The sequence below is a fragment of the Struthio camelus genome, chromosome 3 (genome assembly GCF_040807025.1).
Source record: "Struthio camelus isolate bStrCam1 chromosome 3, bStrCam1.hap1, whole genome shotgun sequence".
Taxonomy (NCBI): Eukaryota; Metazoa; Chordata; class Aves; order Struthioniformes; family Struthionidae; genus Struthio; species Struthio camelus.
Genome location: NC_090944.1, coordinates 74,969,755 through 74,987,032, shown reverse-complemented (window position 1 = coordinate 74,987,032; position 17,278 = coordinate 74,969,755). Strand labels below are relative to the sequence as shown.

The following is a 17,278-nucleotide window of genomic DNA, read 5'->3' as shown; positions in this document are numbered from 1 at the left end:
TGTGATGCTATGCATGTTTGCCCTTATTTACCTTTTTAAAAACAGGAAACCTATTTAGCTTTCAAGTTCATACCCTAGTTTTCCAGTGGAATGGTAAGAATTGACTCTCTCCTCTGTGACTCCTTTATGGTTTTTGCTGAGATGGCCCTCTGTTAAGTGACCCAAGAATAATATCTTAATTTTCCCATGCGTAACCTAGAAAACATGAAACCTATTTACCTGTGTAACAGCTCCATAAGGGAGAAAACTGTCTGGCTGGAGACTAATCTGAACGTTTTAGAACTGTACCTTGTTTTTCTTAAATGGCTTTGTAAAGTGTTTCACAAAATTAAATTTAATCCTTTAAAGTTTTAGATGCTAAAATTTTCTACTCCTTGCCCTTACGTTTGAGTCCTGATTAAAGTGCAGATTAACCTGTAGTTCCGTTTGTGTTAATACCCCTGTATGTGTGTTTTTTTTTTTTTTCTTCCTCACACGTGGTAGTCACTATTTTCTCTTGATCTTGAGAAATCTGCTTTCATCCAAATGTGCGACGACATACACTCACGCTCCTTAGATTTGCACCTTGCCCCCCAGGAAAAAATTACCGTGCTGTAGTAACAGATGTTACATTTAAGGGCACTAATCATTAATCTGGTTGTCACCTACAAATAAAAAGCATTCCATAGTAATGACAGTATTGCAATGGACTGAAGCCTCTTTTTCTGCAACAAGATCTAATGAGGCATGTTAACAAAGCCTGAAAAAGTGTTGCACGGCTTTGTAGTTACAGTAACAATAGAAATGTTATGGTCAATCACTTGAAGTTTTCTCCCTTACATCAACAAGTTCTGACTCAGCACCACGATATAAAGCCAGAGCTCCAGGCACGCCAGGAAAATTCCTAAAATCACATTGCTGCCAAGACTCGAGGCAGTTCTCTGGGATTTACCCTGGCATTCTGGGTGAACCTGCAATGCTTTCCTACTTGTTGCTTTCTCTAATCTTCTCTTTCTGAGAATTGCAGTGTAGTGATGACGACTGTGATTCTGCAGGGATTTTATACGTTTTTCTCTGTGTAATTTAGACAGTAAGAGCTGTGGTAGCTTACAGTTCTCTATATTTTGCAGTACTGGCAATTCCACATGCTTGTTCTTTCTCAAAAGAAACAGTAAGTTGACTTAAAAACATGGTCTTTGATTTTTAATTAAACTCTACCTGTCTGAACATGGACTGTCCTGAAATGGATATTCTTGTAGTCGAATCTCTAGGGCTGTGAAAGCTACGTTTTCACAAAATTTTCTCCTAAGTGTAAGGACTAAAAAGTAAAAACAAAACAAACGCCCAAAGCCAAGTCTTTTGATTCCTCTCTCTCCCCCCCCCCCCCCCCCCCGTGAGACCTTATAAGAAGAAAAGGTGATATTGAAAGAGGTGGTGATGACGTAGAAGAGCAAATGCTAGCAGTGTGTGCTCCCGCTCCCCCCCTCCACCCACTTCCTTACTTTGGGGAGTGGTGAGAGACCCGGGTATGTACATATGCATTACCTCGCTGGGCCAGCTCAATTTAAATGCAGCCTATTAAATTATTTACAGAAGACAGTTGGCCAACTCATTGTACTGGGGTGTAGGAGGCAAAGGTCACTTTGGTGTGCCTGCTTGATTCATAGGGTAATCTGATACAGTACTTAGCTCTTTGCCTCCCAGCCAGTGGGTTAGACCTTATCCTCTTATTATGAGCCAGAGAACCATAACTTTCAGAAGAAGCCAAAGCCTTTGTTTTTAGTGGTTTTTGAAGAGGCCGTGCAGCAGAATATAGGGAGGCTGCAAGAGCATCCGCTGAGAGGCGGCCAGGGTGTACTCTGCAATGGTGTAAATCTGACTGACAATTTGACAGCTGAAACACCACCGTACCTTTGTTTTCTTAAGTTGCTTGTTCTTGTGCTGACAACATTTGCAGCAGTTAGGATGTTAAGGCAGTAATGTTTATTTTTCAGATAGGAAGGGGAGTTTTTGTTGTTTGTGTGTGCGCATTTGTTTGCGGGGAGGTGTTGGAGGGTGTGTGTTTGTTTTTAAATTGCCTGTTACAAGCCTCTCGTTGAGGATTCACTGAGCTGTTTTTCTTGGGTCTCTAATTTATTTGAGTGTGTTCATCTGCTGCAAGAAACAAACTTGTGTGTTTTTTTATCTACGTACATATTGGTGAAAAATCTCAGCTGAAAAAAAAAAAAGATGTTGGGATGCCTTGATTCTATGTATTGCCAGCTTCTGCCTGCTTTAAAGCACCGCTTTTCCCTCTCCCTCTTCCAGACTGGCTCCCTGCTTGAGGCAGGTTAGCGTCAGCGCGCAGGGGGAGCAGTTGGCATCCAAGGAGCTTTTCAGTAGTGCCTGAGTTTCTGAAACCTTGGCATCGGGGAGTGTTTTCACCAGTTGCTAATGTAAAGTGAAGGTGGCAGAACATAGCACAGCTGGGAGCAGAATGTGTTTTGAGAGCTGCAGTCACGCTAGTGGGAGTCACATCATCAAAAATATCGGCTCCTGTACAGATGGACAGGTTTTGTTTATATGCCTATGCATTTATTGATTTTTTTTTTCCCTGTCTTTATGCTAACTCTTGGTGCATGGGCACAAATCCTTTCAACACAGTCTGTTCAGGATGCTTGTAGAGTTTAGGACTCTCCAAATTTTTTTTCTTCTCTCTAAATCCCCAGAGGTACACGAGAGCTTTTCCTTTTCTGCATGCAGGGTTCAGAAGTTTGCACTTCCACCGAGCTCCTGGCTGAGGAAAGGAGGAGTCTTGCTGCTGCGGTCGTGCTTTTTGGAGAGCGAGCCTATCGTATTTCACTCTAATCCTAAGCGATAGCCACGCAGTCTGTTTTGTTGTTGGCAGAGTCTTCCTGGAGCTCCTTAACTAGGCTTTTCATTAGGAGAGAGCAGGGCAGGCAGAACTGGGAGTCGGGGCTGTGGCTGGGCAGCGTGTGAGGACTCCCGAGCTGCACCTTGTCCTGTGTGATCTCTGCCTGCTTTTCCTGGGCTGGCTGTGTTTTGATGAGCTAGGACAGGAGACCGAGTCCCCTGCACCCTCCCAGAGCACGATGCCAGGGAGGAGAGCAGAGCTACGGTTTTTGCTGTTGAGTGGGGAATAGGGAAAACATGTGCCTTAGTACTATTTTCTGCCTGGCCGTTACATGCTTGTCTGAGCTGCTGCAAGGTGCCACTTTGTGTTGCTTTTCTCCCCTTTGTTTTCTTTGGCAGCTTTTGCTGTATCAAAACAGCTTCAGGGGAGCTGTGCTGGCACGGTGACCTACCTCCATACTGGTGTGCTGGTTTGAATGCAGCACGAAGAAACCTGGACGGAAGTCGTGTTGAAATTGTTTAGCCTTTCACGAAAGCCACAGAGAAGGGGACGCGAACAATTTCAGAAAGGTCTTTTTTTGGAAGTGAGGGCAGTAGCTGGCTTGAAAGAAAATGAAAAAGGAGTGTGTTTCGAGGTCTTTCAAACTCAAACAAAACACAGGCTCCCTCTCGCGCGCCGTAAGCTGGATAAATTTCTCCTCCTTGTCAAGGCAAACAAAGAAATTGTTTCGCAGCGATGGTGAACTCTCCTCCATGTGCGTGCAGCAGGTAGATGAGGATGATGAGAACTGGACCTACAGAAGCCCCCACAGAAAAGGTGACTCGTTTTCTCTTTAACCCTTGTGATTGCTGCCGCGGCAGCAGCCCGGGTGGCTCCGTGCCCTTTGTTAGTGCCGGTGTCGCAACTCCGGTCCCGCCGGGAGTCCCCAGCCGCTCCGGAGCCGCCTGTGGGGCACGAGGAGGCGGGTGGCACAGAAGTCTAGGCTAGCACAGCCTGGCAAAGTGTGTCTGGGGATAACTCTACGGAAGCGTAGAGTAGTCAACTGGAAAACCCTTTATTTTCCAGTATGGGAAATGTAAAAGTACTGGCTGTGTGGTATGTAGGTAAGTTTTGGTTAAGCTTCTTGTAGCCAGCGGTCACTAGTGACAGATCTTTTGGGCAGGTGCTGAAAGAATCTCCCTGCTTTCTGTGATATCAAAAGCCATTTAAGACTCCACTTGTAACAGACTGGATGGCTCTTTTGGTTGACTGCCTCATGGTCCTACTGGAAAATTTTAAGTGTGTTTTGTTTTATGAGAGCAGATTGAAAAGAGGTCCTAGATGCCAAATAAAAATACCATGTATTTTCCCCAAGGAAACTTGCTGGGAACAGCTCCATAGGGAAGGATCCATAGAGATCTAGGGTTGCAAGGTGAGCAGGTCTGAAGGAAGCCTTGAAAAATTCAAACCTGGGGTATATTTTATATGATACTTTAAAAAAAAAAAGTTTTTGTGTTGTTTTTGTTTGTTTGCTTGCTTTTGGAGTAGACTTTGTAAAGTTCTTATTCAAGCAGACCTCTTTACTATAACTCAAAATGCATTTTGGAAATTTGTGCCTGTGAGATGGTGAGCTACTGTTATCAGTGCATTTCGTGGCTGGTAGACAGTAGAGTGTTTGTCTGGTTAAACATACTCGATAAAGTCATTTGATTGTAATTTCTCTAGTGGTGCCAGAGCACTAGTTTGTTGATGGAAAGTCTAAGGTTGACTCACTTCTGCTAAAAGGTGACTTTTGTAAGAGCAGGCAGGCTCTCCAAGGATGTTTGAACTTCAAAGCAGTTTTATTTCTTTTCATTTCTGGGAGCAATTAATAGATATTTGACCAGAAGTTCAGTTCCAAGTCAAAAATAAATTGTGGCTTTAGTAAGTGGTTTGGATGCAAGAACACTAACACAGGATGTATACACTTGTGCTTTGCTCCCTACAGGGTAGGAAAGGATTTTAATCTATGCTTTGAAGATTGTTTTTAACCCCTTTCACTGCTGAAAAGCTTCAACACAGGGCACTTCCATTTGCAACTGGCTGCTAATTTTTATTTTGGCTTGCTAGCATGTTTATAGTGTACAGCAATGTCTCATAGGTTAGTAACACCTTCGGACCTTATGTCCTGTTAAGAAGAGCTGTGAAGTTCTGTTATTTGCTACCTAACTTCCATAAAGTTTCTCATGCTGAATTTAACCAGTGTTCACACTACAAGACCAAGATGGGAAAGGAAACTTTACTGATGGATTAATGGTGTATTAATTTTCCTGAGAGAGTTATTGTACACTTGATTTATGGAACATAAAGAAGCCCATTGTATATATGTAGGGGGAGGGTGGGATGCCTTCCATAATTGGACAGCAAGCTATAAAAGCTTCTATGCCTTGTCAAAATGGAGATTATAATACGTGATTTTTTTGAAAGGAAAATAGAGGGAGGTATAAATTATACAGAGCTTATATGTCCTCTCTACAGAGATGTAGAGTCAAATTTGATTTGAGAACTTGTAAACATCTGTCTGGATTGCAAACTCTGCTTCATTCTGTCTGATTGGGACTCTGTGTTTGGAAGGAGCTGGTAAACTGGCAGGGGATGCCAGGGCTAAAGGGAGTTTTGGTTAGACAGTAGCAGAAAAACTTGCCAGGGCTGCAAGTGGTTCACCCACTGCTGAGAGTCAGGCATGCTTGTGTGGTGTCAGAGCACTCAGAGTTATCAGCACCTGAGTTGTTGTTTTGTTTTTGTGGTCAAAGGCAAAAATGTGTGATGAATGAATACTTGTGTTCCCCAATTAGCTTGCTCCATTGGACCATTGCATTATTGCTTGCCAGCCTTTGTAAAACTGAGGCCCCAAAGCAGTATAGACTGTAGTGGTTGAGCTAACCTACACAGCTTAAAATTATAGCAGAACATTCAAAAACAATGGAGTGCTTAGTAGGCTAGAACGACAACTAGTTTTATATAGAAAATCAGAATTGTTTAAGTTTGTTTTAAAAACTTCTAAAGCTTCATCTGTCAGAATAATTTTGTCTCCTGAAGCTTCATCTATCAGAATAATTTCGCCTCCAGGCGAATTGACTAAGCACGTAAGATCACAGGCTCTCCTTCAACCGTTTTCTTTGCCTAACTCCACAACTACAGGAAGAAGCGTTAATAGAAATTGGAAATAAATGAGTTGTTGTTTTTCTTTGAGCTGTTCCTCTTCCTGGCTTTTTAAACCTCTTATTCTTTTGCCGCTTCACTGCTCTGCCCATCTCATATTGCATTCCCGTGAGGCTGCTAGGTGACAAGCATAAGGCAGCCTACGTTGCTTGGTATTTCACCAGCAAAATGGCTAGTCTACACTGGCTGCACACTGGAAATGCAAACAGTATCGATCAGTGTGATTGCTGGGATTCATTAATTTAAAAAATTAATTAAGAAAAAAGTTAGCTTGCAAATATATGGCAAATCCTGATATCTTACTCAGGTGAGCTCTATTTGTGTGGAAGTCAGTTGAGGTTTGAGGCTTTGCTCTTCATTTTAAAAGCCACAATGCATTTTGGTGTATTTTGGAACCTGTAGCACCAGTTAGATTTCACATCTGAAAAGGTAGTTACTAAGAGAAATGTTAAAGGCTGATAGTAAAATGAAGAATTTAAGTTTGTTCTTTGAAATCTCTCTCACTGGATCCTCTTCCTCCCTAGCAATCTGAAGGAGTTTGAAATAACACAAACCATTACTGCTATGTTTCTTCTTGAATCTAATTTTTAGTTCTGATTTTTTTTTACCTTTTGAGGTAACAGAGGTTTCTTTATTATGAGGGAGGGAGAGGAGTGGATGGGGTGAAATGTCATGCCCCCCCATGTTGCATAGCTTTTAGTTGGAAAAAAGAATGACATGTTGAGAAATGTAGTTTTATCGTAGCAGTAAAGTGTGATTTATCCTCTCAGAGACCACTTTTTTTTTTTTTTTCCCTCTTGAGGGCCTAAGTTGACTTGTAGGTTTATCCATGGTGATAGCTTTGTAAGTGACTAGAAGAAGAGATGATGAATTTGAATGCTGGAAGCTCTGGTCCCTGTTCAGCAAAGTTGTAAACATGCACCTGTTTAAAATATCGGAAAGCTGTAGTTGAGCTGAGTTCCTGGTACACTGTGGGATTATATTCTCCGTCATATAAAATGGAATTGAAAATTCTTTTCCATGACAAGTTACGTATGGTGTGATGGGAAGCATGAAGGTGTAGCTGAAGTGTATAAAAAGAGCAAATTGGGAATGTAGACCAAACCTGCTGATAAAATTTCTACCACGTAGTTGCTATTCTGTTTATTCTACCCCTGCTTTGTGTTCCATTTTTCTCTTTCTTAACTGCTTTTTATCCCTTTCCATTGTTTATCACTTTTCCATTATTACAAGGGGAAACTGCAGGCAAGAATGGCCAGAGTCAATCAGCGTTTCACCAACTGATTAACGATCACCAGGTTGGACTGGCGGTGCTTGATGTGGCTGTGCATCGGGTTTCAGTGCAGTGGTGCAACTGCACCATTGCTGCTGGGTGTTGCTGGTTGTGATAACCAGTCTCCTGGAAGGACAAATACCAACTTTTGTCGTTGCGTAACTGCTTCACCATCCTCTTGATTAACAAAAGGAGTGGGCTTATTTTATCATGTGGGTTCCTGTGGTTTCATAAGGGGTTTTTATGAGCATTCAGTAACTTCTATGTTCCAGGGATAAAAGGCTGATTTCTCTCACAGAAAATACCTGTGCAAGGACATCTACTACTTGCACTGTGAGTTTCAAGAGGCAGTTGTAGGTTTGGTCAGACCTAGTTTTTTATTTGCCTGTTTTGTTAGTAGAAGTTTTAGTTTTCCTCGTCTTTGGTCGTCTACTGCAATGCCTTACTTCAGGCATTTGCAATAGGAATGCAGAAGAGAGCGTATTTTCTGGCAGAGACAAGAGGCTATATCTTATAGGTGAATTCTAAATAGCTGGGCCTAAAATTCCTGCCAAAAGCTGGGCGTCTCATAGCGCTGATGTGTCCTGACATCAACTCTCCCTTCAGTAAAACAAATAGGGTAGCTACCCTTGGGCTTGCTTAAAGCCCTTCTTAAGAGCGCTGGAAAACGGAACAATTTTTAGTTTGAGTGCCCTCTGTGTTTTCATCCTTTTCTGTGTATGCTGGAGGTACACTGGTAGACAAGTAAAATGGGCAGTGTGCTGCTCTTGCCTTCAGGCATTTTCAGATTGTAGCTCAGAGCTTTTTTTTTTTTTTTTTTCCTTTAAAATGCAAATTATTGAAAAATACTGAGAGCGCTTCTGCATGAAACTTAAAAGATGCTTGTGTGCATTAAGAAATATTTCTAACATATAAGTATTTAAAAAGCATTCATGTTGACTTTTTTCCCCCCAGACCTGCACTGTAAGCAGTGGGTATGACATAGCAAGTTAACTTCAAATGGAGATAGCAAAGGAGTCAATTTGTGGTATGATTGTCACCGTTACCTTGACTTTGCCGAAAACTAAATGAGTCACATTCAGCACAAGAGCATCTTACCTTGTTTTGTAGATTTTTATTTTTATTCTTTCACCAATTTCTCCAGTTTAAAAAGGAAAACATGTGCGACCAGCTCTGAATAGAGCTGCCTTGGCCACTAGTCTTGCTGATCCCCTGGTCCTGCCAGTAGGAATGCAGAGAAAGTGAGGATTTTCTCTGAAGCGGTTAAACAGGCTTGAGCTAGTGACCTTATTTCTTATGCTATTTTCTCCTGATAGTGATCGTCTCGTCAGGTGTTGATAAAGCACAGCTAGTGCCAAATACAGCTGAGGGAGGTGATACGCGAAAGGAAACTGTTAATGGACTGTGTGATTTTTGCCGTCTTGCATGTTATCCCGCCCTCTCCCCCCCCCTCCCCCCCCCCCGGCTTCAGTCTCTGCTTATGTCTCTGACTTTTCACCCGCTGTCACCGTTTCACTTGATCGGCTTCCAAACTTTCTGCATCATGAGAAAGTCAAAAGACTTGGCTGCTTTTTACTGCAGGCGGTACCACCTGAAAAACTGCTGTGGACTCGTCAGGCAGAGAAGCCCAGTTTCTCAGATAACTGTCGTCTTTGAAAGCCTAATTCAAACAGAGTTCAAAAGGTGGAAGCCACTGGCATTTTGGCCAAGTTTTAGTCACTAATATAAAATTGTGTGTGGAATACTTTCCCCCCCACCTTGCAAAACCAGCTTGAAGTTTTTCCTTTTAATGCGGAAAGTTCTTTTGAATTCGTCAGTACTTGTAGGTTCAAACACTGGTGTCATTGTAGCATGTCTGATATAGGTAATTATGATATACTGATGACAGATCTTATCCTAGAAATATCAGAACTGTAAGTTGGCTTCCTGACCATTCACTGCATACTGTTATCTGAAAATGTCAAAGTTATCAAGGAGCCAAATTTCTGTAAACCTCACAACTCATTTCTTATGTCATAGGTAGCAATTATATCTTACTATGTCAGTAAAACATTATGATCTATTGCTTTGCCTTTACCATGTGGTTGATGTAAATATTTGATACCGTCAGACTCATTTGATACTATCAATAAGTGTTCTTTAGCAGTCGAGAGGCACGATCAACGCTCTCGGCTTTGAATTTTTATAATACTGAGGTTTTTGTATTCTCAGTGCTTCCTGTAGAAACTACGTGAAGGGATTTATAACTCTGTTGTTGTTGACCTGCAGCATAAAGCTTGATTTTTGGAGTATCAGCTTTTTTTTTTTTTTTCCCCACCCTAAAGTCCAAACAAATTATTATATTTGTTTTTAAGTCATAGACACAGTTCTTCAGCATTTCAGTTTGGTTGAGGTGATTTCAGGCACAGAGCAGTAATCACATACATGTTCATAAATTTTGCCTTAGTAATGAGATGTGGGGCTGCCAAGTACGACTAAGTTTCCATGAGTGAGAGTACTGAATCCAGACTTCCTGTGCTAGTCTAATGTAAAATTATTTAACAGTTCCTTTCTGTACGTTTTGCGCACAAGACTATGTTCAAGGGGGAACAAATCACAACCATTATTACACAGGTAAGGGCCTGTAAGCAGTTAGCATACTCAGAAGCAGTAATACGCGATGGATTGCAGTGTCTTGGGGTGGAGGGACAAGTGGCGCATACGTCACCAAGCTTTGGGCAAGTTCATAAATAATAATTTATGGAAACCTCAATAAGTGTTTACTTAAGTGACAGGAATGACTGCAAAACAAATACTACGTGTTTTACATACTTTTTTGTGGAAGACTTTTTTGCGGGGAGAGGGGAGGGGGAAATGTTTTTATGCATGCTCGTGTATATAAAAACGTGTCTGTACAGAAATCTAAATATAAAAGTGAAAAATAGAAGCTTAATATGAAGGTCAGTTTTTTGTCTTGTCATACTTTTTTCCTTGTGCATGTTTTTGTGAGTTCTGTATGCAAAATTGAATGTAGTCTATGGATTTGCAACAACATTTGCAACGATTTGCCTCTGTGGTCAAGTGTGCATCTTAATATTTAACTCTGAACATTCTGTGGTTGCAACTATGGATGTTGTGCTTTCAGGGAAGTAGGTCTCAGCTGGGAGCAGACACGCTAGTCTTGAATCGTTGAGGCATGGGGTATTTGTCATAGCATGTTTGTATCATTGCACAGCAGAGGATTGTTTAAACTTTTAGCAATATACAGTGGCAATCAAAACTCTTCATGCTGGTAAAACAGCTGGAGATACTCGAAAGCTCTGCATTTAACTACAGCTTGAAGTGACAACTTTTGTCTGTTTGTACGTAATTGCAGATTTAATCAAAACTCTTCCCTCTTTCCCATGTCTTCTGGTAAACATTACCCACCATACACAGGAATCTGAAAGTAGGTTTGCTGGGTTAAAAATTTTAAGCTACAGAAACAAGTTGTCTTTATGTAAGAAATTTTGATTATGACAGACTCAAACCCACATCTCTACTTACATTTTATCACAAAACCTCATTAATCTAGCTTCTATAAAATCCTTGCAAAGTTTCAGTCCTCTGCTCTTTTTATATGAAAAATAACTTTTTTATTAGAAAAACAAAAAGTTGTTCTGTTGTTGTCATGATCAAAACCTTTCAAGGGAAAATAGAAACAAGAAGAAAATGATGCACTAACCTTATGCATTTATGGCAGATTCTTCCCTCTTTCCCAGCTGCTACTGCAGCATCTGTTCATTTCCAGGAACTTGTGACCAAGAGAACTGTAGTCTGTGCTAAAGGAAGTTTCAGCATAGATTTTTACAAATAGTTACGGCTGCTGTCACTGTCTCTATGTTGTCACCTCCAAGAGCTGTAACCTTTTAGTCTGTTAAGCCCCACGGAGTAGGGTCTTAATCTTTTCAGGGGTCATGGGGGTTTTTGTTCCCCTGAAAGAGTTGGAGAGGACGCTCTTGGTACTGTATGAGGGTGGGGAATCACCGTTTTAGAGCTGTCATCTCAGAAGTTTGCTTTCCTTAGATGAACAGGAAGAAAACTGCTGATATTTGTATATATTAAAAAAAAAAAAAAAAACTGTAGTTGGTCTGAGAAGCCTGAAACTCTGCGGTGGTTGCTGTTCCCGGAGGAAGAGGCCAGTTTTTCTGTCCGGCTCTGCAGTACCAGTATCACTTGTAGGTGTTCACTTTCTGACACTCTTTATTTTAGGACTGTATATTCACCTCTGAAATGAGACGCTGACTGCTTTTATCTTTTATAGTACACTGTGAATTTCACTTGCAGAGCAGCTCCAGTGAGTGTTTTCTTGATTGGTCTGTGCAGAAGCCTTCAATCTTGGGAAGTGCAAATCAAACAAATTCAGTAGCACCTGACTTAACATCATGTTTCCAAGGAGTACAAGGAGGACATTGTAAGCCAGTTTGTCCTAGGCGTTAGCTATATTTGGCGTTTGGGTTAGCATAGCAGCCAGAGTAGTGCTCTACGCGAAAGAGCGCACTGTTTGCTTGCTTCTTTGCAGCGATGAAGGAATGAACAGGGTGCTATAATTTTCATTTTGAAAGTATAGAGTTTTAATCTTTACAAATAATTTCAGCTTATACTTCATAATTTATTTATGGCTTTTTTCTTGTTCTCAGAATACTTGTACTTCCTTCCAAATTCCAGCTAATCCTTAGGCTGGAAATATTGGTTCAGTAGAGGGGCAAAACTGATGTCCCCTGACCTTCATATTTTACTGGCTTTATTTCATAAGGGGGACTATATGTTTTCCAGCAAGACATTGCATGCAGTGTTTGAGACTAAACAATACATTTTATATACTTTACTAGTCACTGCCAAGAAAGTATCAGAATATATGAAAAGTCTTGTTTTGACACAATCGTTAAACAACTGTTTATGAATTGTCTCCTAAAACTGAGGGAGCCTTTGTCTTTGGAGCGGTCATAGCTCACCATTCTGGCAGAACAGTTGCAAATATGATAGAGACTAGAGACTAACAAGTAACTATTACATTTGCAAAAAACTAAAGTTAAAAGTGAAGAATGTGTTTTAATGACTGAAACTAATGAGTTTTGCAAGAGTGTACTTCTCTATGTTATACTATTTGAAGCTATTAAGAAGGAGGGGGTTAACCGTTTGTAATTTAAATTGTGAAATACATTTTCCTTCTTGTTTTTTTTTTTTAGCTGCAGAGTTTCAATAAAAGTAAAGCCAATTACAGAGAATTCATTAAATTCTAGATTTTCCATTTGCTCATCCCATTCACCTGTTTCTTTGCTGACATTAGTACACCAATTTATCTGCTAGCCTATTTTTCCAGCTTGTAGGTAGAAACTTCTTTATTGAATTTTTCCATTTATAAACCCCCAGGAAGAAGAAACTCCATTATAACTTAATTATGCGTAGCTTGTTGTTCAGAAATCTGAATTGAAGAGCACTCCCTCAAAATATGAGGCAAGGTGCTTGTGATGTATAGGTAAGGTGTAGATTCAGTCTAAGCATGGATGTTGGACGCATGTAAGAGTAAGGAATATTTTCCATCCTGAGGAAATGTAATTAATATGCACACCCTTTGGTCCTTCTAGAGCTTCCCTTACATATGGTACGGCAGCCTCTGTTTGGCACTTTATCTTTGGAAAGCAGGTGGTTTCCCTGGACACTGTGTCTAGATGAACTTACGGTGTACCAAAGAGGGTTACGAGCTGTGGATTAAACGCAGTGCGATTGGTGCATCGTGTGGCCGTTCACTCAAAACGGGAAGATGTGCAGATGTGGAGAAGGCTTACAGTCAAGTTGCTCAGGAATTCTAAAAATCAAACGTCGAAGCAGAGGGATTGAGAGGATTGCATGTTGACCGAGAGCGGCTCACGGAGTTGTTAAATAGAAGTTACTAGAGGAACTGGCAGCAGTTCCTCAAAGACAACACAGATCTTTAATAAAGCGCCCGCGCGTGCATGTCGGAAGGGAGAAGGGGCAGGCAGAGACGTGACCCCGTCTCACGTTCCCTACACGAGCCGGGCACTATGTCCATTAGCCGTAGCCCAAAAAGCCGTGCCTGCAAATTGGCAGGCCTGATTTAATAAAGGCCGAGGTAAGCCCCGCTCCCCACTGGCAGCCAACGCGGCCCCGCGTGCTAATGGGCTTTGCCTGCTGACTGCACCTGCCCACCGGCCCTGGGGAGAGCTGGGGGGCGGGGGGGGCCCTCACACACGGGTACGGACAGCAAATCCCTTTCAGTCGTAATCCCATCACGTGCTGCCTCTCTCTGCCTTTTACTTGCATGTGTAAGTTTCCTTACTCTGCTGTGGCTGTGTTTTATGTTGCACGTTCAGGCGTTGGCTCACTAATGCAGTGGGGATGCTCACGCAGTTTACTCTAGGTATTTGGCTTAATACTCTGAATCACACTCTTCTAGGCACTGCTCTAATGACCCTATCAATGAAAGGGGGGCCTAGAGAAAAACCAGGCTCCTAACTTCAGTTCTGTCAATCATGCCTAATGCCAGTGTCTAAAATAGGTACAGGGGCCTATAAGGAGGCTGTTGCATTTTGAAGCTGAAATGTATTTGTTCTCACTTGTAATTTCCATAGTTTTGTTTTGTTTTTTTTTTAATATGTTTTTTCTGTTGTAATCAAGACTGGCTGAAGAGCCAGCGAGTCAGGGTAACTGACTCTAGTGTACTGCACGCTTGCATGGCACCTCTCACCCAGAGGGTATTAATTCAATTTTATTAACGTTGAGTAATCCATGTAATGCTCGTGTTTTGTAAATATGGTTTTCAGAAAGAAAATGAGGTAATTGTGACATGCAGTGGCAGAACTAGGTATGAAATTAAACATTTGACTCCCAGTCAACTTGACCTGCTTTTACAAAGGGAGCAAAACCCCCCTGTGCTCAGCTGGAAACTGCATTTACAGCACAGCTCCTCCTACCGGGGTGCCCAGTGGCTAAAACAGAGAGCTGAACCTCATGTCAAGTGTATTGCTGTCTCCTCCCCCCATCTCCAATAGACTCTCTTTCAGTTGGGACTGTGGAGAAGGCAGCAAATCTATGAAATTAATTAGGGTCAAATGAGAAATAACTCATTTTGTTCTCCCCGCTTTGCGGTGACATGTTGCACGCTGGTGACTGAGCCTCAGTGAAGAAGCGGTTGCTTTTCTAACCCAGGGGTAATCACAGAAACTGGCTCGGGTTTGCAGCTGGGAAAGAGCTGGAACAGGCAGATAGTCAGAAATATTTCCCATTGTGATGTGTAGGGGAAGCTTATAATAACTTATGAACCACTGTTTTATCCTGCTCAGGGCACAATTATTGATAAAAGTGCTGATTCAGTTTGCTACCCAAGGACAGCGAATGCTGAAGTGCAAATGCTTTTACATCCATGTTGTTAAAGAATTGGATGTACTTTGTGCCATAGCTTTAGAACAAGAGAGAACTGCATGTAGCACTGCTGGTTTTAGCTTCATATTTCAACTAGTCCTGCTTTGTTAGGTCAGTATTTTTTGACTACTTGAAAATTGCTCCCAGCTAGTGCTAGTCATGTGTCTTGCACAGGTGCACTGCTTAGGCCAGAGGAGAAACTGCTTTTTCTGTTTGTTTCTTTGGGTTTGTCTTGAGTGTGTCAGCCCTGGGGAGTTTTTAGATAAAAGATGACTGCTTTATATTCGGCTACACTGTGCCCTCACTGTGCATATTCAGGAATACAAATTGTTCTGTTGTCTCTTTGCCCTAAGACAGTATATAAAGGTAGTATTTTCTTTGTTTCTCTGACCATTTTAAGTCCAGCATTTAATGGGATGATAATGGAGTAATTTCAGGTGTCTTTTCCATTGTCCTTGACTCTAATATCCCAGTTACTGTGTTGCAGGCTCAGAGGATTCCTCAGAAACCTCTTGTGATCAGGGCTAGTAAAGTTCTGCGTTGCTCTGAAGGAAGGACCCCAGATATAACTGGGATACACCTGTGGTGTGTGTGCTTGTTTCTGTTTTTCTTTGGAGTGAGGCACAAACGACTGTGCAACCGACGGTGCCTCTGGGTTTGTTCTGAAAGTAAGCAGCATTCATGTAACTCTGCTGCATCAATTAATCAAAGATATATTGGCACACAATCCTAGCAAAGCAGTGATTTTCTATTTAGGAGCAGATCTTTTAGCAGTGCATTGAATTAGTTGGATAGCATATCGTTTTTCGAGGCTCTTTCATCTAAATTTCTACTGTAGCCACTTAAATTCAGGACTGTGTCAGTGACTGGTTTGGTATAAATAGTCTTTCCTTGTCGTATGGTAAGCTTTTATATACTTTTGTCTTCCCTATACAAGCAGGAATGCCGTCTTTGTTCAACTTCTGTGTCAAAGAAACTCCTGAATGAATTTGGAAAAGTTAGTTACAGATTCCTTTCTTGACCTGCAGCAACTCCTAAAAGATTTTGCCCTTTCTATGCCCTTTATCTGAAGAGCAACGCAAACAAAAGATAAGACGAACTTATTCATGACTTCATTTTATTTGCTTTCTTCCTCGCTTAAGGCAGAGGATAGAAAATAAAAAGTTTTAGGAATAGGCTATTTATTTATTTTAATACCAAGCGCTCAGAACCTGCAGCAATTGTTGGACTTACTACACCACCCCGTTTAGAGAAAAATGTTAATATTCATGGCAACTTTTGTTTGTACTATGCAAAAGCCATAACAAGTTCATAATTGTTGTGTGTAGTTTTGAAGCGAAAACTCTGTCAATATAACTATCGTAGGAATAGAAATACAGTTAAATTTCATTAAAAGTCTGCTTTTGATGAAAAGCACGTACATAAATAAAGGTTTTGACTTCTAGCTCCTGAATTCAGATATGATTGGGGGGGGGGGGAACTAGGTGCCTTCATCAAGTAAGATGTCAGTGCTTTAGGGTTATTTCTCTATGAAAGCAATTTATAATTGTTTCAGAAGGTTGTTTTAGGCATCAGTGTTAATTACGAGCAGTATTGTAAAATATTTATTTTGGTTCTCCTCTTCCCTATAGTTTAAAACTGCTTAAAATTCAATTCACTTGTACCTTTGAGCATTTGGAAAATTTTGTTTCTCGTGGCAGTCTTTAAGAGTGGCGTAACAAGGCCCTGCCCCTGCACAGAGTAGCTTGGAGTATGTGAGTAGCTTTATGAGTTGTTTCATTGATAATTTCAGAAGGTCCATTGACCGCAAGTCATCTACATGTGTTACCTTTTGCAGGAGAGAACATGCATCATTTTATCTCCTCTTAGGGTGGATATTTATCGATGTGAGTTACTCAGAATTATCACTGGAGTTATTCTGATTAATCACTGTGGGTTCTGCTTTAAAGAACGTACTTCCAACCTGACCCCCCAGGGGTGGGGGAAGTTGCTTGTGCCATTAGGCCTGCTGTGATTTGCCCCTAACAAATTTCATCTCCTATAATAATTTTAAAATATTTTTTTCCTTCCTCTCTATATGAGGAAACTCCACCCTAATCAGTTAAAAATCCGCCACCACCACCAAAAACCCCTCAAGTGGAACTAGCCATATAATTAGTACTATCAAATGCAAGAGATGAATAGCAAAGTATTTTCTCCAACTTTATAGTTCTAAGAATATTTGCTGTTACTTATCAAAATAATAGCTAATATATTTTCAGCCAGCTTGTAGTTTCCAAGTTGGTGCTGTCTCTTTAAACATACTTGCACTAGGTATCCTATGCCTGACCTCTCTTTATCTCGCCCCCTGTTATCACCGATGTGACCGCTGTGCCTAGTATCCGTTTGGCTTTTCTTAGTACTTGAGCTGACTAGAGGCAAATGGTGTTGGTTTGTGACAACTTTCAAGTTTAAAAATTTATTTTTACTTCAGCTGTTCTATTTGGAGAATTTTTCAGTTGTGTGTGTGTGTGTGTGTTTTACGCACAGTTCAAAGGGGAAATGTGCCAGAATCTTTCAGGTTTCAGAAGATCTCTTTCAGTAATTGGAGG

The 17,278-nt window shown here is 41.1% G+C and overlaps 1 protein-coding gene across 9 annotated transcripts in view; it reads left to right on the top strand.

Moving 5' to 3' along the window:
• NHSL1 (NHS like 1) overlaps positions 1 to 17,278 on the top strand; it is a 197,495-nt gene that overhangs the window by 73,672 nt on the left and 106,545 nt on the right. The window contains exon 1 of one of the 9 annotated variants that reach the window (XM_009688900.2): positions 2,923 to 3,649. The exons of 7 other annotated variants lie outside the window; for them this stretch is intronic. In XM_009688900.2, the coding sequence (XP_009687195.2) occupies positions 3,445 to 3,649 (205 nt within the window). In that variant the 5' untranslated portion in view covers positions 2,923 to 3,444. Of the gene's footprint in view, positions 1 to 2,922; positions 3,650 to 17,278 lie in introns of those variants that run through there. One more of the 9 variants, XM_009688894.2, reaches the window with a different exon arrangement.